Raw genomic sequence first — 27,768 nt, 5'->3', positions numbered from 1 at the left:
AAATCAAGTGGAAATGCAATCCCGGTGCTATAACAGGAACAGATAAAATCTCAGCCTTGAAGCTGGAATCTGCGCCGCGATTTGAATTTCCTGCCACCACTGCTGCTTCTGAGTCCACACAGCTGGGACAGAGATGTGAAGCTCTGAGAGTGGGAATCGGTGAACCAAAATGAGAGCGGAACTGGCAGGGAGCCCTGCATCGACCTGCGGTGAGAGAAACAGGGACCCTTACACAGACTAGGAGGCTCCAAAAGAGGACATTCTGGGACCGGGCAGACTAGCCTGAACAGGACACTGCAGTGACTTTAGTCGCATATTCTCCTCTCAAGCAGGATTGGTGGGGAACGCTTGGCCTGGGTGACGCTGCAGACTAAAACCCAGAAGGCTAGCCCAAACGAGGTCCCAGCGCCTAGCAGTGCACCCTAGCACTGAAGCCTACAGAAGGTTGACCTGGAGGGGAGGACCCAGCAGAGGCTGCCCAGGTCTGTGTCTCCCTAGTACACCGCAGTGGGCAGGAACACCTAGCCAGCGGATTCAAACAAACTGTAACTGACAAAGAAAAAAAAAAAGAAAAACCAGGTGTCCTATACACGTTTATGAAATCAACAAAAAGTATTGGAAGAGGGAGCAACAAGAAAGGGTCCTCAGTTCCCAATCCTGAGAACACTGATCCAGGAAAGGTAAATGCAAAAGAGAATGAGGACAGAAAACATGCAATATCAGACACGGCACCAATAGACATAAAGCGATATCTCCGGAGCCTCATAGACGAGTTCAAAAGTGAAGTATTTATGAAATAAAGTAAGATATAAGTAGAATAGTTAGAGAAATGCTGAGCATGGCCCAAGAAAAAACAGATGTTGGAATGGAAAAACAGAAAAAAAAGGGAGAACTGTTTGATGGAGAAAATAGAGAAAACATAGAATATGAATAAGAATAGAATAAGAACTGTAGGAGTAATAATACCCAAAATGTATAATTGTCATTGTACAAAAGAGAGGAAAAGATAGTGCTCTAAAGGATATAACTGCATGTATATTTAAGTGTATAAGATAGATAACCATATTACTGAGTTTTGTTGGATCATTGAACTATTTGCAGTCTGTTTGAATGTCCACGTTATACACTTTAATTTTGTAACTTGAACAACTATTTCTAAGATGACAATATGTAATCTATTAACTAGTGATTTCCTACTGTTTATTTTTTCTGAAATTCTGTATAACTTGTACCCCTTTTTCTGGTTTTTTTTTCTCCTTAAATTAAAAAAAAAAAAAAAAAAAAAAAAAAGGAAAAGATCTCTTAAAAATAACAAGGGACCAGGAAGAAACAATTCAAAGGCTAGAAGGCAACAAGAGGATCTATAACTTAAGAATAAAAAACGTGAGTGAAGAAGCAAGAGTAACCACAAAAGAATTACAAAGACTATTCACAGAAATAATTAAGGAAAACTTCCCAAGCATAGGAAAAAGAAATGATATGCAAATAAATGAGGCATACAGAACTCCAGCCACCTACAACAAAATCAGATCTACACTCAGACATATAATAATAAAGATTCCAGAAATCCACAAGAACAGAATATTAAAAGCAGCCAGAGAAAACAAGTTAATCACCTACAAAGGAAAAATCATCAAAATAATTACAGACTTATCAACACCAACTCTCAAATTGAGAAGAGCCTGGGGGGAAATAGCCCAAACCCTGAAAGAAAATAACCTTCAATCCAGATTGATGTACTCAGAAAAATTCTCTCTAAAAATTAATGGAGAAATAAGATATTTCTAAGACAAGGAAAGGTGGGAGTTCATGGCCACCAGCCCAACCTTACAAAAAATACTGAAGGACATTCCAGAGAGAGAGAGAAAAAAATACCAGGATTCCAGCAACAGCGGCAGAGAGACCTCAATGAATGGGGCAGTGGAATGAAGGAGTAAAGTGGACAAATAACAGCAGAAAAATAGGATAGCAGAGATGAGGCAGATAAGGTAGACTATAATCTTTAATATTGATAGCCTTGATAAACCAACAAAAAGAAACAGGCAGAGATTAGGAGGCAGGATCCATCAAGATGCTCTGAATAGGAAATACACTCAACCTGAAAGAGGGTTAATAAGCTGAAAGTCAAAGATGAGAAAACGATGCTATAAGTGTCAGGAAACCAGAGAGAAATAGGAACAACTCATCCTGCAGCCTCAGATAGATTGGAAAGTTATGACACTTTTGGGCAGTGTAGAACTACCCAGCTGGAAGGAAGGAAAACCTTGTGGCTTTAGTAAGTAAAGGAGTACAGCTCAAGATGAAGCTCAGGGGTAAAAAGGTTCAGCAACACTCAGATAACGGGTTGACACCCTAATCTAAAAAGTAAAGGAGCTAGTGGGACCTAAAATATAAAAAGCATCCTGAGAAGAGGAAAGGTGAGGAATTGCCTAAAACAGGAAGGCAGAGGAAATTGTTAATAGTGTATCAGGATTTACAAGTCACAGTAGTCTTATCACTCTGTTTAGTTTGATTTTATTTTGTCCCGGTCTGTCTACTTATATTAGATTTGAGGGCACAGACAGCTATCCCAAAAATAGTAGGCTATACTACGGTAACTATCCTTAATTTCCTATTAACTTAAACAGAAGCCCTGTATTACTTACATTGACTTACTATGACTGATCTTATTTGAAACTGGTTTGTTATAGACTGCTGTTTCGCCTTGACTGTTTTTATTCAAATTTAGTATGCTTGATAGTATCAAGTCTGAGAGTAGAGGTAACTACTCCGAAGATGACAAGACGTAAAAGATACCCACTCCAGTTTGATTATTAACTGCTTTCGAAGTCCTACAATGTCTCCAAACTTGTGTTTTAATTAAAATAGCTATGTTCAATTATATTATGTCTGATCATGAAGACAATTCTATTGAAAATAACAAGGGAAAGCATAGTAACTCCTGTGGATCACCTAATACTGTGGTCTTATATGTCTTTTTCATTTCATGTTTTTTTAGGAATTCATCCTTGGACACCAGTCTTACATGTCTTTTTCATTTCATGTGTTTATAGAAATATGACTTGTTTTGTCTTGCTTTGTTTTGTCCCTCCCTCTAATATAAAGGATAGAAATACATGTTAAAACTCATGCATGCGTAGAACCAATAAACAGTTTATGAGAACTGATCTTATGACACATCATGAAATGAACAAACACTTTGAAGAAAACGAGACATTACAGTACCCACTGCTGACCTAGGAGTATCATAATGTAAAACCCATCAGTACTATTATTATTCTTTGCTCAAAGCGATTTTTTGTTGAAAAGAACTGGTTGTAGTCTTGCTGTTTGATACTCCACTCTATGTTCCACTTTTATATCTTTGAATAACTATTTGTAAGAGGACAATATGTAAATATCAACTAGTGATTTCTTACTGTTTATTCTCTTTGAAAGTATATATTATTTCTACCCATTTTGTTTTGTCTTTCTTTAAATAAAATTTTTAAAAAAGAGCAAAGGGAGGGAAAGGTGGAAACTACTGTCAATTTCATATTGTCTTACTTGAACTCTTGCATTATTTACATAATTTCATCAGGTTTGGATTTTTTTCTGTCTTTTGTTAGATTTTATGCTTTCAGATGGTAAGGGCAGCTATTTTGAATATAATGGGAAATATTATGGTAATCATGGTTTCCTATTATATTGTTTTGAAGTCCTACCATGCTTTTCTTCTTCTGTTTTGATTGGTTCTATCCTGTTGTGTTTTATTTGATTTTATTATGTGTGATGTTATAGACAAATTTTTTGAGGAAAATGAAGTATTATAGCAGCCACTGCTCATTTCCTGTTATCTGATTTTGAAGTCCTGTAATATTTTCATTCTTTTGAATTTTTTTTACTATATTGTTATATTTGATATTATTGTGTGTGAAGGTATGCTCAACAATTTCAAAGAAAAGAGACATTATGTTAGCTACTGTTGATGTGCAGTTGTTTTGTTGTTAAGTGCTGTGTTGCTTGCATTTTCCTGTTCTGATTTGCTGTGTTTTCTTTTGTTCTCTTTAAAATAAAAAAAAAATAATAATAATCTGGAAAAAAACCACTCAAATTCATACAATAAGAAATGAAAAGGGTGAAATCACTACAGACTGTGGAAATAGAAAAGATCATCAATACCTACTTTGAAACTTCTACTCTCACAGGTTTGATAACACAGAAGAAATGGACAGATTCCTAGAAACAAATGAATTACCAAAGCTGGATCAACAAGATGTAAAACTGCTCAAAACCCAATTTCTATTAATGAAACTAAAAATGTAATTAAAACCTTACCAACAAAGAAGAGCCCATGACCAGATGGATTCACTGTGGAATTCAAAGAGATTCAAAGAAGATTTAATGAAAGGGGAGCAATTCTCCCTAACTCATTCCTGGAAGCAAATATTACTCCAATACCAAAACCTGAGAAAGATCCAACTAAAAAAAGAGAACTACAGGCCAATCTCCCTAATGAACATAGATGCAAAATTTCTCAATAAAATATTTGCAAACAGAATTCAGAAAATCATCAAGAAGATTATATACCACAACCAAGTGGGATTCATCCCAGGAATTCAGGGATGGATCAACATACGCAAATCAATAAATGTAATCACCGTATCAATAGAGCCAAAAATAAGAATCACATGATTATTTCTAGAGATGTAGAAAAAGCTTTTGATAAGGTTCAATATTCATTCATGATAAGTACCTTACAGAAAATTGGAATAGATGGTCTTTACCTCAGTATGATAATAGCCATCTATGACAAACTCACAGTCAGCATCATATTAAATAGCCAAAAACTAAAAGCCTTTACTGTAAAATCAATAAAATAAGGATGTCCATTATCACCACTCTTATTCAATATAGTGCTGAAAATATTAACCAGAGCAATTAGACAAGAGAGATTTTTTAAAAAGGAGTAAGGATAGGCAAAGAAGTTAAATAATCATTCTTTGCAGACCACATGACCCCCAAAACTCCACTGAAAGACTGCTCAGTATAATAACTAAATTCAGTAATGCAGTTGGATATAAAGTCAATACTCATATATCAAATAGCATTCCTATACACAAACAACAAACTCAGAGAGAGAGAGAGAAATAAGAGAAGGCACAACCTTCACAACAGCATGCAAAAAATTAAATACTTAGGAATTAATCTAATGAAAGAAGTAAAAGATTTATTCAAGGAAAATTATAATACCCTAAAAAAGGAAATTGAAGAGGATCTCAGAAAATGGAAAGACGTTCTTTGTTCATTGATAGGAAGAACAAATACTGTGAAAATGGCCACTGTCCCAAAATTGTTATACAGATTTAATGCAATCCCAATAAAAATATCACTAGCATACCTCACAGATCTAGAGAAATCGTTCCCTAAAATTCAGCTGGAACCAGAAAAGACCTACAAATAGCAAAGGCAATTCTGGGCAACAAAGACAAGGCAGGAGGCATCACCATCCCTGACTTGAAGCTATACTACAAAGCTACTATAATAAAATCAGCAAGGTACTGGAATAAAAACAGACCTGAAGATCAATGGAATAGATTAGAAGATACAACTACAACTACACACTCAGCCACCTTATCTTTGATAAAGAAGCCAAACACATTCACTGGAAGAAAGATAGTCACGTTAATAAGAGGTACTGGAAAAACTGGCTTTCCATATGCTGAAAACTAAAACTAGACCCATGTCTATCACACCATGTACTAAACTAAAGTCTAAATGGATCCTAAATATTAAAACAGAAACACTAAATCTGCTGGAAGATAAAGTAGGTAGAATTCCTGAAGACACAGGGGTGGGCAGAGAATTCATGAACAAAATCAAACCACACAAGAAATACTTCCCAGAATCAGTAACTGGGATCTCGTATTATCAAAAATTTTTTGCATGTCAAAAGAAATCTCAACATAGTAAAAATGAAACTCATGAATTTTGAAAAAATCTTAAGTGAACTGTCCCTCAGACAAAGAACTTCTGTCTAAAACGTATAAAGAATTTTAAAAAACCAGACCCCCAAAATTCAAAGACTCAATCCAGAAATGGACATCTGAGATGAATATACAGTTCTCAGATGAAGAAATACAAATGGTAAATAAGTATGTGGAAAAATGTTCATTGGTCATTAGAGAAATGCAAATTAAAACCATACTGAGATTCCATCTCCAGAAAGAATGGCCAGGATCAGAAAAACTACCAACAACAAATGCTGGAGAGGGTGCAGGGAAAAAGGAACTCTTCTGCACTGTTGGGAGGAGGTGTAGACTGGTGCAACCAATGTGGAGGCCAGTCTGGAGATTCCTCAAAAAGCTGGGATTTTCACGCCTGTAATCCCAGCACTCGGGAGGCTGAGGCAGGAGGATCATTGCGAGTTTGAGACTAGCCTGGGCTACAAAGTGAGCTCAAGGCCAGCCTGAACTGCATAGAGAGACCCTGTCTCAAAAAGACAAAAAAAAAAAGCTGGGATTGGAAGTCTCATTTGACCCAGCTATTCCACTTCTGGGCATATTCCCAGAAGAACTGAAAACACCATACCACAGTGATATATGTGCACCCATGATTATAGCAGCACAATTTGTAATAGCCAGATCTTGAAAACAACCTAAATGCCCATTAACTGAGGAATGGATAAAAAAGATGTGGTACAATAGAGTACTACTCAGCTATAAAGAATGATCACACTGAGATTTTTATAGGTAAATGGATGCAACTTGAGACCATACTCCTGAAATAAATCAAACTCACATATGTAAACACTGTATTGTTTCCATAGTATAAGAAACAGTAAGAGTATACAAGGTACAAAATCCTCAATGAATACTGTGAAAGGGTAAGAATCCGCTCAAAGGGGGGAAAATTAGTATCTTAGGGAAAAAGAAAAAAAAAGGGAAAAGAAAAACTATCTAAATTTGTATAAACACACTTAAGATAGCTAAGATAATTGTGCTATAAATTCTATTAGTTCTTGGAACAAAACAGTTAACATTCATAGGATTGGATAAATTTTGCAGGTTTGTGCTGGTGATTTGAGCAACTCTTAGATCACTATGCAAAATAGCAACCTTAGTTATGTTCCTACCAACTTGTTTTGAAAGCCTATATTATCATTGTTTGGGTTCTTTGCTATTATTTATTTGTCTTGTTTCTTATTTTTCTAGTAATTTGTTTTGTTTTGTTTTTCCCTCTAATGCAAAAAGGATAGATGTACATATTGAGACTTATACATGCCTAGAACTTCTCCTAAACAGTTTAGAGGAATTGATTGAATTATGCATGATGAAATGAACAGCTACTTTGAAGAAAGAGACATTATAATATTCATTTCTGATTTCCTATCATCATGTTGTGAAATCCAGTAATGCTTCTTAGTTCAAAGTGGTTTTAGTCTGTTTTGTATTATTTAATTGCACATACAGCTGTCCAAGGTATGGACAGCTGTTTTGAAGAGAACAAGAGACATTGTGGTAGCCATTGATTTTCCTATTGTCTGGTTTTGCAGCCCTGTCATGCCGTCATTACTCTGTTTTGATCAGTGTTTATACTATTTTGTATGAATTCATTGTGTGTAAAGATACAGACAACTATTTAGAAGAAAACAAGAGACACTGTGGTAGCCAATATAGATTTCCTGTTGTCTTTTTTGAAATCCTGTTGTTTTACATGACCTTGATTTTTTCATGTGCAGAATTGGAGTGAATCACTAATCATTACACTAAAGGCCCGATTACCTGACCAATTCAAAATTTTAGTATTATTAAATGATAACAAAGTAAATCTGATTTACTTATGATAGTTTCAAGCTGCCTCCATTTACCTATAAAAGCCTCAAGGTCATCATTTTTATAGCTAAGTAATATTTCATTGTATAAAAATATCACATCTTTTTCATCCATTCTGTGATTGATGGGCATTTTGGTTGTTTCCAAGATTTGGCTATTACAAATTGCACTGCTATAAACATGGGTGCGCATATACTGCTGTGATGTGACCTTTTCAATTTTTCTGAGAAAATACCCAAATGAATAGCTGGATTGAATGGAACCCCAATCCTATTTTTTGAGGACTCTCCATACTGATTTCCATAGTGGCTGCACCAGTCTACATTCCAACCAATAAATCAGACTCACATTTATAAGTATCATACTGTCTCTCTAGTATAAAAAATAATAATAAAAAACTGAAACAGTAATAAAATCCAAATTGTGTAATGGATATTGTAGCAATGAAAGGGAAAGAAAGTGCTCTAAAAGATATAACTGATGTTTAAGTGTGCAAGACGGATAACTATTCTAAGTTTTTGTTAATTCATCAAACAGAATAGTTTCTACTGTCATTGCCTATTTTATGCTTTAATTTTATTAATTTGAACAACTACTTCTAAGATAACAATATGTAATTTATCAGCTAGTGACTTCATACTGTTATTTTTGGGGTAGTCATTTATTACTGTTATTTTTTTGAAATTCTGTATCATTTCTATCTTTTTTCTGTTTTGCTTTTTTCTAAATAAAAAAAGTAAATGATAAAAAGCTTTAGAGAAACAACTATATTCCTTCACAATAGCCTACCTTTCACAAACAAACTCAACACCATCCGATGACAAATTAAGTTTTTCACTTGCTTTTTCTGAAGGGTTAGAAGGTTCACAGTTCACAGAAGTCAATATTTCATTTCGGCTATGAACTGACTCTTGACTCTTATTCAAAGTCATAGTCTCTGAATTTTCAATCTGTTACATGGATAAGGAAAAAAGCATTTGAGAGGAGGAAAAACTTTTACTTGAAAAATATTCTTGCATATACATGACAAAAATATATTAAATTATGTGTTTTTCAATGGCAGATGCCCATAACTGTGATTTTTCTGCCAAAATGGAATTTTTAGAAACTTTAAGAAAATAAAAATTATGGTACAAATCAACTTTTTAGCTTAAAAAAAGAGGGAAAATAAATACCTAGGTACTTAGGTAACACCTTATTTCTATTAGCCTAAATTTTAAGAACTAATAAACATTAGACTTTAATAAGGAAACTTGTGAATTTTATTGTATTTCTAATAAAGACTAGGGAAAAATCAGACTGCTAAATCACTTTTCCAATTAGTAAAGTTTTTTGAAAACTTGGAGCTGAGAGGCTGGGGATTTAGCTCAGCAGCATAAGCACCTGCCTCGCAAGCAGGCGGTCCTGAGTTCGATCCCTGGTACTGATAAAAAGGAGAAAACAAAAAACAAAAAACAAAAGCTTGAAGCTGAAACACACTTCCCACGCGTTGGTTTAGAATGGACAGGATTTAAAATATGTCCTAACTGCCCAATTCACAGACTTTTCTTTTTTTTTTTTTTTTTTGTCTTTTTCCTTTTTATCGGTACCGGGGATCGAACTCACGACTGCCTGCTTGCAAGGCAGGCACTTATGCCACTGAGCTAAATATCCAGCCCCCAACTCACAGACTTTTCTAAGGAACAGCATGAATAAAACTATAGATACACCAAGGCAGAATTCTAAAATCTTATTAAATAAATAAATTTTACATGAAGAGTAGGTCTAAAACAATATTAGAAACAGCAAAAGTATTTGCTATTCTTTCAGGTCTAGCACAAAATTTTCCCTGCTCCTCTCCTCCAACTATAATACTTACAACTCTGGAAATAATTCATTGGATAAAAAAAAAAAAAAAAAAAAAAAAAAAAAAAAAAAAAAAAAAAAAAACCTCAAGAAATTAGGTATCCTTCTTTTAGCCCAAACTGACAGCAATGGTAGCTATCCTCCCCCCAGTATCTGCAGTGTCAGCTGGGCATCCTGGCACCGGAGGTCGTGGCAGTCTGACTGCAGCAGCAGTGGAAGCAGAATCCAGCCAGGGACCAGTTTCCAGAAATGCCACATGCAGAACAATCACTGGCTTAATCCAGTTCAATGGCAGTGTGGGCAGCATTCCATATTTGGGGCAGTGGCGAGGCTGCGAGGCCTAAAGCATCAGCTGCCTGCTGGCTCCACACCCAAGGCAACAGCTGGCCCAAACATCTGCCTGGCAGGGCCACAGAGCAAGGTTTCCTCAACTTTCCACGCAACTGCACTAGGGACAGAGTGTCACTTGCAGAGGCTAAATGGCAGATCAAGTGGAGCTCATGAATGAAGCCAACCAAAAGAGTAGATGAAAGCTTTGAAAAGCAAATTGTTATTGGAACTACAGCTCACAAAAGGAAGGCACAATCCACATATTAAGCCTAAATAGGAAAATAGCTGGCTTAAAGATATTCAGATGCCAAACACCTCCAAAGATCCCATGGTGTGGATGAATATTGTGGTCTTTTATCATTCCACGGGATTAGCTACTTGTCCCTATGTTTTACATATCTGTTACAGTAGTATTCCCTGTTTCCTAGTGCCAAAATCTGCATTACTTTCCTATATTAGGCTACCTTGACAAACAAATATAAATGATTTAAAACAGAAATTGCTAGGCATGGTGGCATGTGCCTATAATCCCAGTACCCTGGGAAGCTGAAGCAGTTGGATTATAAAACTGAGTCCAGCCAACCCAATTTAGCAAAACTATGTCAAAATTTAAATGTAGTTCATGTGAAGGCCCTGGCCTCAGTCTCTGGTGCAAAACCCCCAAACAAACAAACAAACAAAAACAACAAACAAACAAACAAACAAACTTCCAAACATACAGACACTCTAGAAATTCATTCTATCATAATTCCATAGGTCAGAAGTTTGAAATCAGCTTCACTAAGTCAAAAAAGTATTTCCTCTGGAGGCCTCTTTTTAGAGATGTTTGCAACCCTAGGCTTGAGGCCTCTTTCTGTCTTCAATCCCCATCATTTCAATCACTGCTTCCATTTTCCCAGCTCTTCTGCCTTTGCCCTTCTTGTATCTTTCTTGTGAAAGTTTCACAGAACATTCACCAATCAAAATTATATGCTGGTATTTAATGTGTCCGTAACTCTTAAAAGTTAAATTTTACATGCCATCTGATCAAAGTGCTATTATATATCAATATAAATATAAGATACAGAGAAAGTCCTAAGCATTTGGAAGATAAACACAAGCACTTTTAAGTAATAGTGCTGAGGCAAGTCACGGTGGTGCATACCTATAGTCCCAGCACTTAGGAGGCCACAGCATGACAATCATGAGTTTGGGGCCAGCTGGAACTGCCTAGTGAGTTCAGAGAACTTGTCTCATACATATACACATACATACATACATAAGGAAAGGGCATGTCTATAATTTCAGCACTCAAGAGACTATGGCAGGAGGATCATGAGTTTGTGGCCATAGTAAGACCTGTCTCAAAAAACTAATTAAAAAAATAAATTTTTAAGTAAATATCTCCTTACACAATAAAGCTCCATAACCAGTTTGCAGATTGACTTTACTAACATTTAAGGAACAAAAATTTTATACAAACATTCAGAGAAGAAAATGCTTCTCCATTAACTGAGATTAACACAAACCTGATATCAAATATTAATAAATATATTACAAGAAAAAATAAAGTGAATATGCATGGAAGATTATAATATAAACAGGGTGGGTGGTGGGGCATCCCTGTAATCCCAACACTGGCAGTTGAGGCAGGAGGAGTGAAAGTTGAACTGAACTTGGTGACTTAATAAGATCATGTTTCAAAATTAGAAGGGCTGGGAATGTAGCTCAGTGCTACAAACAAACAAATGCACAAATACAAATACAAATAAACAAAACCCAAAAATACATTGGCAATTTTGACCAAACACAAGATGGCCTAGAAAAGATAAACATGAAAAACAAGTATGATAAAATCTAGGTGTTAAGTATACTAATTTACTCTATAAAATTCAATTTTGCTTTTCACATTAAAATCAAGGGCTGGGCGAACAATCTAGACAATCACCAATCCCCTTCACTAAAGAGATATAAAACCAGTGACTTTACACTACCTAAAAGCATCTTCTCCAGAGACACACTCATGGAAACACTCTTAAGTGTACTCTCCTTTAAAGATGTCTGTACATTCATTTCTTATAGTTCAACTATTTACACTATGAGTCAACTAGGTTATTAAAACTTCTGTGTTTATACCAACCTTAAAGGGGGTATTATTAGATGTTTTTGATTCCATGCATCTCCTTTGAAACGCTAACACTGCTTTAACACGTTTTTGAAGTTTTGATACTCTTGCCTGGAAGAAAGAAAAGTAAACACCAAACCAGAGTATTATATAACATGGAAAGGTAGAGAAAAACTTATTTGCTGGTATGATAGTCAAGAACCAAAAGAAAAAAACACTTGAAAGTTTTAACTGGTCAACAATAAAATTGTATCAGCAAGTAAACTCTAGAAGAGTATAACAAAGAATTCTAAAAGAGCTTCAAATATTTTATTCAAGTCCTAAAAAGGATATAGTAAGAATGAAAAAGACTACATGTGGGTTGGGGATTTAGCTCAGTGGTGTAAGCGCTTGCCTGGCAAGCATAAGGTCGTGAGTTTGATCCCTGGTACCAAAACATAAAAAGACCACATATATATTAAACATTTCAATTAACACAGAATGTATGATATTTCTAAACATTTCTCAAGAGCTAATATTACTAGCTTATAATAAACTATACTATCTACTGTGTGGTATTAAAATTAATTTGTAGCTGGGAATCAAATTTGGGTCTTGCTCTATTGTTTGCCTTTTGTAATACATAAAATAACATCAAATTCTACTTTTTAAAAGGATTTGAATGAAATGAAGTAAAATTAGACACTTACAAAGAGTTCGCCAGCTATCGCTTCATGTTTTTGCCTGCACTGTGTCTTCTTAATGCGTTCATTCAATTCTTTCACTTTTTTATCAAATAGTTTGAAGTTTATACTATAGATCTCCTGTTGAATCAAATGTTTGACCTAGAATTTTAAAATAAAAACCAAAACATCCAGGGTTTGCATTTAAAAAGAACTTTATCTTCTGTTTCTTTAAAAAATAGCTTTGCTCTTTTCCTGGATTTGATGTAATGGCAAAAATATATTACATTTGTACTTATTTCTATACTCGTAAAAGTTTTATTTGTTGGTTTTTGTTGTTTTTGTTTAGGCAGGGTCTTGCTATATAGTTCAGGCTGACCCTAAACTCACGATGGAGCCCAGGCTGGCCTCAACCTTGCAGTGATCTTCCTATCTCAGCCTCCAGTCCTGGGATTATAGGTGTGTGCAACCACAACCAGCTCTACATCATTAAGCTTCTCTAAAACTTCAGTATTTAAAATTCAGCAGAACATATCCAATATTTAAATATACAGACATGTTAAAAATTAAATTTATTCTCAAAGTATTAGTTTTTTTCTAGTCGATTACTGCTCCATAATATACATTATGATAACAATTACAAGATATATTCATTTATTTTTTTAAATGACTACAAAAAAAGAGCTCTACTTATATGAAAACCACAGCCTGATGAAAATAGTTGGAAAGTCTACAGTAAATGTAAACAAATTATACAAATTTGGGGCTTGATCCTACCATTAACAAGCTATACAGTCTTTGAGAAGTCATAAAATCTCTTGATTATCTCTGTCCACAAATGTGCAGATACATACAGTAAATGTCTGCTGAATGAGTGAAACCTAAAGGATTATATAAGAACAAAGTAATATATGAAAGAGTTCCACAAAATGGAAGATACTTAAGATGATGTAAGGGAAATAAATATGTACCAAAATCACCATTACTTGCGTAACTTTAGAAGTTAGGTTTGCTACGCTAAAATTGAAAGAAGTCACAGATAATTGTGACTAATGCAATCTGGTACAATGCATGCTATTCTGAAAGACTGAAGTAACTATATTTTTAAAAATTCATGTATTCCCTTATCTTTTTTTTTTTTTTAAAATAGACTGGCTCCTTCTTAGGAAGCATAATTAATCTCAACATCCAATGATAGGAACAGTTCTGAAGAGTCTTACATTCAGAAACATTGTAGTTTTATACTTAAGTGTTTCTCCTGTAAGCAACTTTTCCCTGTAAGCAACTTTTACAACAAGAGTGGTCCTTTAATAATAATACCTGTAACGATACACTAATGACATAAAGAGTAGTAATTATATCTTGATACGTGTTATGTTGACTTCCAGTATGTAAAATACTATGTGCTGCAGGTTGTATTTTTTTATTTTTTGGTTAACTGTATAGAAAGTTGTCCGTAAATCTTTGTTAGAGGGTGGATTTCTCTTAAAAAATAAATTGTCTTGCACTTGATATATGGTTTCATGGTGCACAGTTTCTATGTTAAAGCTCTTTTACACTGATATTGCCTGGATAATTAATTGTACAGTATTATGTAATTTTAATTATTCTCGGTGTTTTTGCTTCTTGTTGTCAATTATTTTCCCTCTTCAGCATTGTCATCTACTTGTAAGTTTAATTATTCTCAGTGTTTTCGTTTCTTGCCAATTAATTTCACTCCGGCACTGTCACTGACTTTTCCTGTAGTACTTCAAAATGTACTGATAGTAACAGAGTGTTCAAAACATGTTAATTCACCACATAAACCAAAGCTTGGAAACATATACTGTTTTTACTGAAAGCAATTTTTTTTAACCTATGTGTGTTTTTTATGGATCATTGCATGACTGCTAGTTCACTAGCTAAAGTTAATATGTGAAGCTCATACTCAGGAAATCTTGGAGAAACATATCTATTAATTCTTTGAACATGTGTTTCTCAAACTTCCCTGGAAAGAAAAATCACATGTGATACTTGTTTAAAATCACAAATTCCTAAGCCACATCCTGGATCCAAAGAATTCTCACTTTAAACAAGTACTCAATGATTCAGACAGAAGTGATCTTAAAACTTGATTATCTTACAGTATGTGCCCAACAATGGTGATTCTTCTTAGAGTAGATCTTATTCTTGTTTAATGGTATTGGTTCTTTATTCAAGGAAAACACAATGACTTCCACCAAATATCTCTTTTAGCAACTTACAAACCCAATTTGTTCTAATCTTCTAAATTGTAGATAGACTGAATAATTTGGGAGTTTGGAGGAAAACCCCTCTGGAGTCAGCTAGGTCTAGAAAGTTTTGAAACCTCAAAAGATCAGATACAACTGCTCTACAACTTTTTCAATAGGGAAAAATGATCTCAGAGAGATCAGAGAGCCTTATAGAAATGAGATTCAAACAAATTTAACATATAGATATGGTTTCAAGAGCTGGAGTTGTGTATTGTCTAGCTTGAAGGTGGAGTGCTTGTCTATTCCTAGGTTCAATCCCCAGCACTGCAAAACCAAAGTATCTGATGCAGTACAGAGATAGTTCTATGAACAGGAATTATTGAGAGATAGGACAAAAGAATTTGCTAATATTCATATTGCTGCTTGTACAAGAAATGTACAAGATTGTATAAAAAACTTCTGAGAAAGATAACCAAGATGAACTGCATTACTTAAATTCACCAGGAAGTACTATTATTTGTGAATCAACTCAGGTGGAGTGTTTTGTAAAGTACAGAGTACTAAGAACCATGATTTTTTTAAATGCCAATGAAATTACAATGTTCAAAGACCCTATTACGGGGCTGGGGATTTAGCTCAGCAGCATTAAGTGCCTGCCTTGCCAGAGTGTGGTCGTGAGTTCGATCCTCCTCGAAAAAAACAAACCCCCCAAAAAATCAAAGACCCTATTCAATTTTGTGTTTATATGAGCATATCATAATTTGTTTCTGAAATAGTCACTGATCATAGATGGCATCCTCAATGTTTTTATATTTCTCAGATAACATGGTCCTAGGGCTTGATCCATGCATATACAACTCCTTCTCTGGCAGCAATAGAAGAATTACCTATTTGTTTTTTAAATTAATGTCTGTTGCTATTCTTGGAGAAAGCTGGAGGTGAAAAGTAAAAAATTGACAACTTACCTTATAAGCTGGTTCTAAAAGAATCTTTTAAAGGTTTTTTTATTAAGTAAATACATATTCATAGACTATCATTCATAGGCTATCAACTATGTAACTGTAATGATCTGTTTTAGCAAACAGAAGTGATGTTTTCCCTTAAAACAAATAGGATTGTTTGGATTGAGAAATTTTAGTCTATTACAAACAAGAGGCATTTATCTCCCATATAATCTCTTTTAGTGGTAGCATTCTAGTGGGAGTGATACAGTAACACTGACCCTCAAAACAAGTGCTGACTATAGCCATTCTACTTGAAGCTACTTTACTTCAACTTAGAGTTGATTAAATATATAGGGACCTTGTAGAATAATAAATTATATGGGGCAAGGTGAAAATGAGAAGTATATTCAGCAGTGCTCTAAAATAAAATATCAGCTAATGCAACATATCTATATCAGTTTGGTTATTAAGGAAAGCACACCTTGTATACAGCAGGTCTTTGCAATGGACTTCTAGGTATCTGAATCTATGAAATTGTAACGACTACGATGAGATCTACAAAAAGCAGACTAGAACAACAGACATATTTAGCAAAGCTCAAACTCTTATTGTCTGACTTACACAAAGATTTAACCATAATATTGATTTCTTTTTTTTAAAGCCCATTTTCTTTCTACAACAGGACTTTATGTATGTATGATTCCCCGGGTCACTAGGTCTTAGATCATTTTGATATTGTGCAGAAATTAGAGATATTGTGGTAATATAAATAATTACCTGTCTGCTATTTCAGTTTTCACATACCATAATCTTTGCATCAAGTTAAAGTCACTTATACTGTTTCACTATGGAGATCAGTTAACTTTTAATACTCTTTACTACTAATCAAAAGTAAAGCTTTCTCAAGCCCATATTTATGCCTCAGTATTTTACCTGTTCCAGCACTGCTGTTTGCCTTTCCAGAGCAACACAAATATTTTCATTAATTTGCTCTGATGTTTTCATGTGCTTAACATTTTCTTTGTTTTCTGAAAACATCTTCTTTTGATTATAGCCTTGGGAAGATGGAAAGAATAGAGATAAAAATACTTATTAAAACTGAAATGAGAATAAAGATACTTTAAACAAATGGAAAAATTAATATGATAACAGAATTTTTTAGAAAATTTAACTGCGTAAAAACATTCCCACAAATTAGTCTCTTTAAAAGAAACATGAAAACCAAAAACCTCTTAGAAAAGATTCTAGTATCAGATATATTTCCCCTTCAATCTTATTTGATACATATATACCAAAAAACCCAAATTATATCATTTATTCAATTTATACTGCAGTAGTCCTACATTTTTTTTTTATTTTTTAATTTTATTATTTTGTCTTTTTGAGACAGAGTCTCACTATGCACTTCAAGCTCGTTTTGAGCTCACTTTGTAGCCCAGGCTGGTTTCAAACTTGCAGTGTTCCCCTTGCCTCAGCCTCCCTCCCAAGTGCAAGGACTACAGGCATGCGCCACCATGCCTGAAATCCATGAAATCTATTCAATATCCAACATAAAAACTTCACTTCTAATGAAATTTAGTTTTGCTATTTTAATAATTTTATAACCCTAGAACGTGACTTCATAATAATTTGGCATACACACATACAAATATATATACTTCCCAAAGAACACACAAATTTATATTTAGTATATATATTGTTACCCAACACCTTACAGTGGCCATGTGGTTTACAAGTCAATGATACAATAAGAAATGGCTTTAGTAGTATGTGCCTTTAATGCTAGCATATGGGAGGCTGAAGCATGAGAATCTCAAGTTCAAAGCCAACCTAGGCTACAAGGCATCTTTACTGCTGGCCTAAACAACATAGTGAGATCTGGTCTCAAAAACAAACAAACAAAGCACCAAAAAACCCCCAGTTTCATCAATATTTAAAAAAAAAAAAAAAAACACTCTCAAAAAACCTTCCAAATAACAAAATATATTTTAGTCAAACGACTGTCATATACCATCTTTTGTACACAGGAAATAAAATCCTTCTTTGGAACAATAAACCACTTCTGACAAGACAAATTTTGTTAAATTGAAATCAGGTTTGGCCTAAAACTGCCTATATGCTTAAGTTTCACCAAATCATTTTTCTGTACGTAGTGCAATCCAGAAAATAAACCAGCTTCTGACCCCACTCCGTTCTCCGGCCTGAATTTTCTCTTGTCTTAGCTTTCTATCACCCACCATCAAGTGCCTCAGCCTGAGCCCCTACCAATAGGTAATGTTTTGCTCTTACTCTGTTCTGCTTTGTAACCACAACATTTAATAACATCTGTACCCATTATTCCTGGTTTCTCCCCCTCTAACCTCAAAAGATAACAACTCTTGTTTTGCTTCTGTAAAATTCCATGCAGCCTGGCCATGGCCCAATCCAACTAAAACAAAGATATAAAATCCTAGCTTCCCCAAGGTTCAGAGTTTAGGGCTCAGAGTTTTGAGTGCTTAACTCTTCTAGGCCAGCCCACTTAATAAAACTTCATTTCCTTCACTTATCTAATGCCCTGCTCGTGTTTCTCACACCACGAGTGAATCAAAAATTGCTGTAACATTTGGTTCTCTGACTGAGAACTGACCACGCTGGTCCCTTGAGCCACCAACTCTTACCGTCGGATAGTGGCCTCCTCCAGCACTCCTGGTGAAGTGCTTATGGTCAGCTCAGTCGCCTATCAACCAGATGTCCATCCATGAAACCCACATTCCAACTTGCATTCTGGAAGACAACACCCATCAGGCTGACCAGCCAACTCTATACTATCAACCCTTCACCACCATGCATCTTCTGAACTGGAAACAACATTCTCTCAGTCAGAAAAGCCTCAACCCCTCATTGGTCTTATGGAATCCATCTTTCAGACTTATCTGCCTCCCTGGGTAACTACTGTCAGTTGCTCCTCATCCTCTTCAACACTAAGGAGTGATATAAAATCCTAACTGAGGCCAGAAAAACCAGGATCTAGCCCCCAGCAATCATAATCCAATGGACTGGCCAAAAAGAAGTCAAACCAGGATGGGACTTTCATACTGCCGCAGGACAATCCTTTCTACTGTGGTATTGGGAAGTCATCCTAAGGGGGTTCCAGGCTGGTGCTAAAAAGCCAACTGATGTGTAAATAACAACCACAATGACTCAGAGACCAGAGAGTTCTATGAATGACTTTGTGAGGCAGTCCAAATCTTCATACCTTTTGACCTTGAGGCCCCTAAAAACCAACAAATGGTCAATGCTGCCTTCATAAGTTAGTCCACCCTGGACATTTGGCACAAATTCCAGAAACTTGAAGGATTCACCAGCATGAACACCACTTAACTGCTTGAAGTTGCCATAAAAAAAGACTATAAAGTCATCGAGACTTCAAAGTCCAACATGCAGCAGACAGAAAAATAAAACAGAAAGTCTTATTCCTTATAGCTATGCATGGGAGAGCAGACCCTACTTGGAAACCAGGACTGCCACATAAGGGAGAGAAACCATCAGACCCCCTTGCTCTTGCTTCCAAACCAATATGCTTATTGCAGAGACTGGATACTGAAAGAATGAATAGCCCAAACATAAGGGGTGACTGGAAGTCCCTCAGCCACGTCAGCCCTCCATAATAACCTAAACCCAGTGCCTAACCTGATAGGACTGGCAGAAACTGATTCAGACTAATGGTGCCCCCTCAGGGTCCCTGGGAGCCCATCCATTGTCAATATGACAGCTGAGGGGCCAACCAATGACTTTAAAGATCATTATGGTAGCAGATCTTTCAGTTGAGACCACTCTAGTAGCATTTGTCACTGACAAGAGGGTTACCATTATGGGGGCCACCAGGTTGATAGCAAGTTGTCCCTCCTGCCAGCCTTGATCCTGTTGCCTGGGAGGACATAAATTCCTCTACCTGTCTGACTGCCCAATAAAGCTCCTGGGGAGAGATCTTCTAACCTAACTTAGGAGCCCAAATAACCTTCACACTTGAGGGGCCTCCTAGCCTGACCCTCAATAATTAGGAATGTGTGATTCTGTCAGTGACAGTCCTATGAAAACAATGGTGACTACATACCCCCAATCAAGGAGAGGTTAACCCTCCAGACTTGCCTGAGGCACATCCAGAGATATGGACTGAAAACTTTCCACTGGACATTCAAAAATCAGGTCCAAATTCTAGTGGATCTCAAGTCAGGAAGCAACCCTAGCAGGCTGAGACAGTTATAGATACCCAGGGAGACACAGATCAGAATCCTGGAACACTATAAACCCGACTAAAAGAGGCAGAAATCCTCATAAAATGTCAAGTCACTCTGGCATACCCCTCTACTGCTTGTCAAGAAACCCAGTGGCCACTGACCAGTACAAGACCTCCAAACAGTCAGCAAAACCACTGTAACCCTGCACCTGGTTGTCCCAAACCCCTACACTTTCGAGAGCTTACTTTCATCTAAGGAAGCCTGGTTCACCTGTCTGGGTCTTAAACATCTGCTTGAACCAAGCTACTCAGTCAGTCTTTGTTTTTTTGTTGTTGTTGTTTTTTGTGCTAGATCTGTAGATAAGGACACATCTGAGGTCTCCCCCACCCCCCGGCCAGGGGTAGAGTTTGCTGGGGATTGAACCCATGGCCTTGTGCATGCAAGGCAAGAGCTCTACCACTGAGCCACAGCTCCAACCCCTCTATTTGATTTGAATGGGAATACGAAAAGCTCAACTGGTATACCACAATCCACCAGGACTTTAAGAAACCACCCCCCATCTAATTAGGGAAGAACTTAGCTGCTGACCTGACTGTCTTCCTAGGAGCTCAACTAAACTGTGTTTTGTTCTAGTATATTGATAACTCTTACTGACAACTGAAAAAAAAAAAAGCAGGATTTCTGGGAGAGGACACAGGTCCTCATCAGCTACTCCAGGACACAGAGTGTCCTGGAAAAAAGGATGGATAGGCTTGGCTTCTGTTTGCTACTTGGGGCTTATTATAACTAAGGGACACCACTCCTTGGGGACAGAGAGAAAATAGATCATCTGCTCTGTCCCAAGGAAAAATAACAAAATGAGAATCTGAGTTCTTGGGAGTAGCAGGATTCTGCAGGATCTGGATCCCAGGGTTTGCAGAAAAAGCTAGGCCCAAATGTTGTCCTCATTAGACTGGAAAAATCAGATCTAAAATGGGAATCTAAACAAGAATCAACCTTAAAAGAGTTCAAATGGTTACTCCTCAGAACCCCTGCACCTGGGTTACTATATATAAGCTGAGAATTTATTTAATCTACCTTGTACATGAAAAGGATCATGTAGCTTTGGGAGTCCTGGCTCAGACTGTGGGACCCTGGCAGAAACCAATGGTCTATCTATCTAAACAATTAGATATTAGGCGGCCAGACGGCCCCCTTGCTTCTGTGCCCTAGTGGCTGTTGTCACTCTCATTAATGAGGCAGATAAACTGACTCTGAGGTAAAGCCTTCAAGTAAAGCTTGCCTACTTGGTTCATGAACACAGATGGCTCTCAAACATCAGAACGACTCAGTGTCAAGGGTAACACTGTAAAAACCCTAGTCACCACAGAAACTATTAAAACTCTAAATCCAGCTACCTTTCTACCAACTAAAGAAGGCAATCACTAAAATGACAAAGAAGAAGCCACTGACGAACCATATATCCTACAGATGTGATCTTATCAAAGAGTCAAAACTCCACCCTGTTCACAGTCAGCGGCAGCTTCATACAAGATGGAGAGTATTTGGCAAGATACACTGTCACTACCACAGACCAAGTCATTGAAGTAGGTGCCCCTTCTAAAGGATGGTCATTACAGAGAGTAGAACTTTGGGTCCTTATCTGAGCCCCCAGTGAGCTGGGAAAGACTGTTAAAATTCATACTGATCCAAAATCTGCCTTTTCTGCAGTTCACGTTCACAGGGCAAGATATAAAGAGACAGCACTCTTAACAGCAGGAGGAAAAGAAATCAAAAATAAAAAGGAGATACTTCATCTCCTAGAAATTATCTGGGAGCCCAAGAAAGCCAACATGCACTGTCAAGGACATCGTATGAGGACATCAGAAGGGATCAGATTCCATTACCACAGGAAACCAACTGGCAGATCAATTCACTAAAGGTTGCCTGCCAACAAACAAGGCCAGAAGTCTTTATGCCACTACAAGTTCTTGGAGATGGCCATATTAGCTACCCAGAAGCAAAGCCTACTGATAAAGAGCTATTTAAAAGAGATAAGGCCCTTCAAGATGACTACTGGCACCTGCTTAAAGACTGTACACAGCCAAAACATGGCATAACCTAGACAAAGAAAACTCTGGATGTTATTCTCCTTTGGGTCCAAGAACAAAAAGGTCACTGAAATGATGGTATGGCTAGTACACCCTGCCTGTCACAAGGACATTCAATCTCTCCTACTCTTGCTTACTCCTTTGTACAAGAAAGCCAGTAAAAGATCCATCTTGGAAAGACTACAGTATAGACTCTTGGGAAGATACTGTATCTTACACCCAAGACTCCCATCACTCTGTGCCACTGTGTGTCAGAAGTGGCAGACAAACTGGGACTATTTAAAGATTTACAAATACCTCATTATTGTCTGCACCTACTCAAGATGGACACAGCACAAACCAACCAAGACATAAAAGGCCTGAGAAGCCATTCAGCTCTGCCTCACAAAGTTAGTACCATGATACAGGTTCCCCTTGTCAACTGGAGGGACAACAGGCCTGACTTTGTAGCTGAAGCTGTTCAAAATCTGTCAGACCTCCTACAGATTAAATAGAACTTACATACAGCTTATCAGCCACAGAGATTGAAGGAAAGCAAAACACATGAATCAGACCCTAGAGACTATCATAGCTAAGTTCTGCCAAGAGATAGGAACATATTGGATAGAGAAGTTCTCTCCAGCCCTGCTCAGCATTACATGTACACCCAGACCCAGACCCATGGACTAATGTCTGGAGACTCCTCTGATTATTAGCATTTTCAGGGAGACATTAGACAGGTAGGAGATAAGTAGATAACTTAAGAGATACAAATGGTAGAGAAAATCTTTTCTGAAATTAATAAAACCATCTTAAGAGAGAACCTCTTTCCCCACTAGCAATTTGGTACATCCATTTCAGCCAGGAGCCTCAGTCTGGGTGAAAGACTGGAAAAAGAAGCCCCTCTAACCCATTTGGATTGAATCTCACATGTTGCGCTTTTTACCCCCACTGCTATCAAGAATACAGGCATCACCCTATGGCTCTACCATACCAGACTTAAAAGGGGCATACCCCCCAGACTGCCCCATCAACTTGGGTTGCTCACTCATACCTCCCAAAACCCATCAAAATCCATCTCCAATGCAAACCATTCTAGCCTAAAGCCAATTGGGGGAAGAATCTAACAAATGAAAGTCCTGCTGTGGCGACACAGAGGCTGACCTATCCACACACAACTGAAGCTTGAGGACACTGTTCATGAGGTGCTTTTGATTACCCCATGGACTGTTAGCGTTGGTTTCCATGTCTCCTTGGGCTACTTACTCTGATCTTTGCCACTGGCCTTGCTATGGTCACTTCTGTCCAGTGGACTACTACTGGGAAAATTCTCTTAGCCATTGCTTTTATTATTTGTATAGGGTGTTTCACCAGTATCTCCAGCTCCTTTAGGGGTTATACACTCTTGGCCTAATCAGCAATGTTTGACACCATCACCCTGAGGCTGCTATCCCTTCTTGTTGTTATTGTCATAGGACCACCACATTCAAACTGGTTGCCCCTTACCTTAGGACTTGTTCAGTCTACTATACTGCTGCCAGTGAGACCTAGTTCAAGACTGCTGGCTTTGCCTTTCTGCCTCCACAACCTTCACGGATACCACAGCCTTCCTACCTATAACGTGGTCTCTCACAGAGTCTAACTGGTACCCTGTCCATGATGTAAAACCCCTACCAGGGAACACTACTAACAATGCTCCACTTTGGTGCTCCACTTTGGACATTGCTTGCAGCTGCTTTATCCTAGGACCCAAAGCCTGTGATGTTAAAATTTTCACGCTGCATCTGTAAGAGCCCTCCAGGAGTTCCCCTAGGGAGCCTGCTCCCCTCTAGCCATAACTTTACATTTACCCTACCCATACTAGAATTATAACATTTCTAGTGTGCAACCCTCTCCCAACTACTTACTACATACTAGGATACCTGACAGTTGATACTTCCCAACTTTTAAACAATGACATTTTTGCAGGGGCCATAAATTCCATATATTACAATTGGAATGTGGTCTCCACAGGCAAAATCAGCAACTGCAGAAAAGACTCCACCATATTGGACCTCTACTTCAGCTACCTGCCTTCTATCCAACATTCAAAATTCTAGTGAATGGACATTAGAAGTAGTTCTTCTTACACTGGGAAACAAGACCGGGGGGCTACCTAAAAGACTTATCCAGAAAGAGAATCCCTTTTACAGGGGTAGCCCACGCCACCAGTAGGCATCTGGGAAAGAACCTCAAACAGCCAGCCCCTTAAGCACCTTGTAGACATACAAAACCAATTTTGTTTTATGAATCCAGGACTATTTTGGCTATGGAGCTCTTGCTTACTTCTACCTCCCACAAGACCAATATTCCTCACTCTAAAAATAAATATCATGCCTGGGAAAACAGAGCTTCCAATCCCTTTACAGACCTTTGTCTGACACTGTCAGGCTGACCACATGCTTATATTCCTCTTGACCAGCTTAGGCACTGCCACGGGTGTTGGGAGTTCCAGAAATTGGTACTGCCTCTATTACCTATCAGTCACTTTTTCAAGACTTAGCTGATAACAGGGGCTGGGGATTTAGCTCCCTGCCTTGCAAGCAGGCAGTCGTGAGTTCGATCCCCAGTACCGGTAAAAACGAAAAAAAGAAAAAGACTTAGCTGATAACTTAGGGGAAATTGCCAATTCTATATTAGACCTACAAGAAGAAACAGACTCTCTAACTGCAATAACCCTCCAGAATCAATGCACCTCAGACTTATAGCACAAAAGGAGGCAAGTGTGTCTTCCTGGAAGAATGTTTTTATGTTAACCAATTGGGATGATTCACACAAGGCTGTCAAAAATCTGTAAGATCAGGCCACTACACTGGGACAGTCCCAAACCAGTAGCCTCTGGCCATTTTCCTAGAACAGTTGACCTACCCTTGATAGGGCCATTAGGCTCCATTTTTCTCTTGTTGATGTTTGGACCTTGTGTGTTTTAGTGCCTCACAGAATTTCTTTAAGACCAGGTCCAAGAAATGTTCTACTAGAAAGTAAGAACATCAACTACTGGTGAGAAATCACCTAGCCTGTAGCCCCATGGACAACTGTGATGTCCTATGAGGCTGTGCCTACCTAAGGGCATCAAAGGTGAGAATAAAACAGAAAATAAACCACCTCGAGACTCCACTCCTTTCCTCAGACTTAATTTTCTATCCTAGTTTTCTGTAAGCACAATCAAGTACTTCATCCTGAGCCCCTCCCGAGGGTAAGTTTTGCTCTTGCTCTGTTCTACTTTGTAATTACAGATTTTAAAAAGACTTCTGTACTCACCATCCTCTGACTTCCCTGCTAACCTCAAAAGATAATAATGCCTGCTAAACTGCTGCTTCTGTAAAAGTCTCCTCAGTTTGCATCTTGCTTAACCCAACTAAAACAAAGATGAAACCTAGCTCCTCAGATTTTAGGGTTCAGGGCTCAGAGTCTGGAGTGCTTATCTCCTCTGGCCCAGTCAGCTTAATAAAACTTGGTTCCCTCTACTTTTCCACAGCACTGCTCATATTTCTCACGCAACCAGTAAGTAAAAAATTGCAGTAACAAATGAACAGTACCCTAATCTTATAAAATGCAGCTGTCTCAAATCAGTAATGACAAAGTGACCAAAACGTGCAAGCATTACAGATGCAACCTATAACCAGCCAGGCTGACTCTACCTCCCTTCCCTTGTCTGACCACCTTTATTTTTTCTATGACTACCAACATAACTTGTCCATGTTGTGGGAAGCTTTCTTAGAGCATTTTTGGTCCTCATTGCTTCCCAATTCTAGTATTATGAGTACAGCCAGTTAATTCTACAAAACTAGGTTTGTTGTAGTTTTTTTCTTTAACAATACCTTTCTTCCTCCCCACCCAGAATAGTTCACAACTAAGATTTTCTGAAGTAATTTTTTATCATTCTCATACTTATTTGTATATCTGAGATACTAAAATCCCCCAAAAGAAAACGACTATTTTAATTTCTCCAAAAGATATCTAAGTATATACTTACTGTTATTACCACCAGTGTTGAGTAAGCACTGCCACTTTGACTCTGTATTTTCAACATCTGAAATGCTGGAGTGTTGAGTTTTACTGGATTCTTTAGTCTTCAAAGTGTTAGAAGCACAGTTGTTGGAAATGACTAAATTCACCAAGTTAGGCGTTTTCACAACAGGCATATAACATGAGCTTGAACTTAAAATGTCATTTTGCATTTCATCATATGAGTCTGAACTGGAATTTACTTCTAAATTGGAAGCCATCTTGTTGATTCTGTTATTATCCAAGGGATTTTGAACTAGATCCCTCAACATAGTGGGTGAATGACAAATGGATTTTAGATTACAATTCTGTTCATCTTGAAAATAGGATGATGTTACATTTGCCTTATATTCAAAATGAGTTTCAGAAGTATTCCATTGCTCTTTTACTTCTTGTATGAAGAAATGACTGGAAGAATCTATTGCTTTTCTTGGCTTTTTGTAAGAACATACAATTTGTTCATCAAACCTTGTTTCTGAATGAACAAATTTTTCTACAGGTTTTATTAAATTCTGAGGGAATGCTATGCTGTTCAATAAAAATGCTGAGTTTATCTTGGAATCCAACGAAGAATCAACAATTTCAGGGCGTACACATTCGCCAGTTATGACTTCAGTACTTAAATTCTGATTATTACTTGGAACATTACTGTTGATTGTTGCTGTTTTCAGAACTTCAATAGTCTTTGACTTATTCAGGATCTCTGCTTGCCTCCGGCAACTTGGAGGCATTGTTTTTTTGGCTTTTAATATTCTTCGCTTACTCCTATCTAGACTTGCCATCTTTTATATCCTAGAATTTAAGACATCATATTTAGCATTTCTCCAGTGAATTAAACTTATTTACAGCAGTAAAATAACAATGGTTCTCTAATTTAATTCTATTGGAGATTATTTACTTCCATCTATCACTGAATACAAATAGAGTGAGACTTTTGTTTTCAAATGGCTCCAAGCTCAAGTTCCACTATTACTAACAGCAAAATTTAAAGAAAACCTAACTTTGCTCAATAGTTGAACCAAAACTCCAGCTTAAAAACAAATTTTTACAAGAGAGAGAGTCAGGTGACCTGTCTCTCCATAGACAGAAAGGGGTAACGTCTCAGTCTAAACACTTGTGTGTGTGTGTGTGTGTATGTGTGTGTACCAGGGACTGAACTCACAACCTCATGCATGCCAGGCAGGTGCTTACACCACTGAGTGAAATCCCCAGCCCCAACACCACTCTTACCTAGACAACATATAATGATAACATGATAATCATTTAGTTATTTCCATTGTTCTGTCTCCTAGTCCTACTTCACATAGACAGTCTCTTTGAAATGACCAATCTATTGGAGTTTTTTATTTTTGTCTTTTTTCAACTTTTCTGTCTATAAAAACAACCTCCTCATAAGATACATTCTATCTTATGGAATGAAATATTGGGCATTCTGAATTGAAAATTGCTGGGCATGGTGGCACATGCCTATAATCTCAGTATTAAGGAGGCTGAGGTAGTAAGCTGCTGTGAGTTCAAGGCCA

The 27,768-nt window shown here is 37.2% G+C and overlaps 1 protein-coding gene across 3 annotated transcripts in view; it reads right to left on the bottom strand.

The window, feature by feature from the left end:
* Atf7ip2 (activating transcription factor 7 interacting protein 2) overlaps positions 1 to 27,768 on the bottom strand; it is a 68,644-nt gene that overhangs the window by 24,206 nt on the left and 16,670 nt on the right. For all 3 annotated transcript variants that reach the window (XM_063226507.1, XM_063226506.1, XM_063226508.1), the window contains 5 exons: positions 26,214 to 27,037; positions 16,846 to 16,967; positions 12,783 to 12,917; positions 12,109 to 12,204; positions 8,604 to 8,764 (listed from right to left, as the gene is read on the bottom strand). In XM_063226507.1, coding sequence (XP_063082577.1) covers positions 8,604 to 8,764; positions 12,109 to 12,204; positions 12,783 to 12,917; positions 16,846 to 16,967; positions 26,214 to 27,027 — 1,328 coding nt within the window. In that variant the 5' untranslated portion in view covers positions 27,028 to 27,037. The remainder of the gene's footprint in view (positions 1 to 8,603; positions 8,765 to 12,108; positions 12,205 to 12,782; positions 12,918 to 16,845; positions 16,968 to 26,213; positions 27,038 to 27,768) is intronic.

The sequence above is a fragment of the Cavia porcellus genome, unplaced genomic scaffold (genome assembly GCF_034190915.1).
Source record: "Cavia porcellus strain 051 isolate PalLab524CR breed Dunkin Hartley unplaced genomic scaffold, mCavPor4.1 scaffold_16, whole genome shotgun sequence".
Lineage (NCBI taxonomy): Eukaryota > Metazoa > Chordata > Mammalia > Rodentia > Caviidae > Cavia > Cavia porcellus.
Note: the sequence above shows the minus strand (reverse complement) of the source record. Positions and strands in the feature narration are given on the sequence as shown.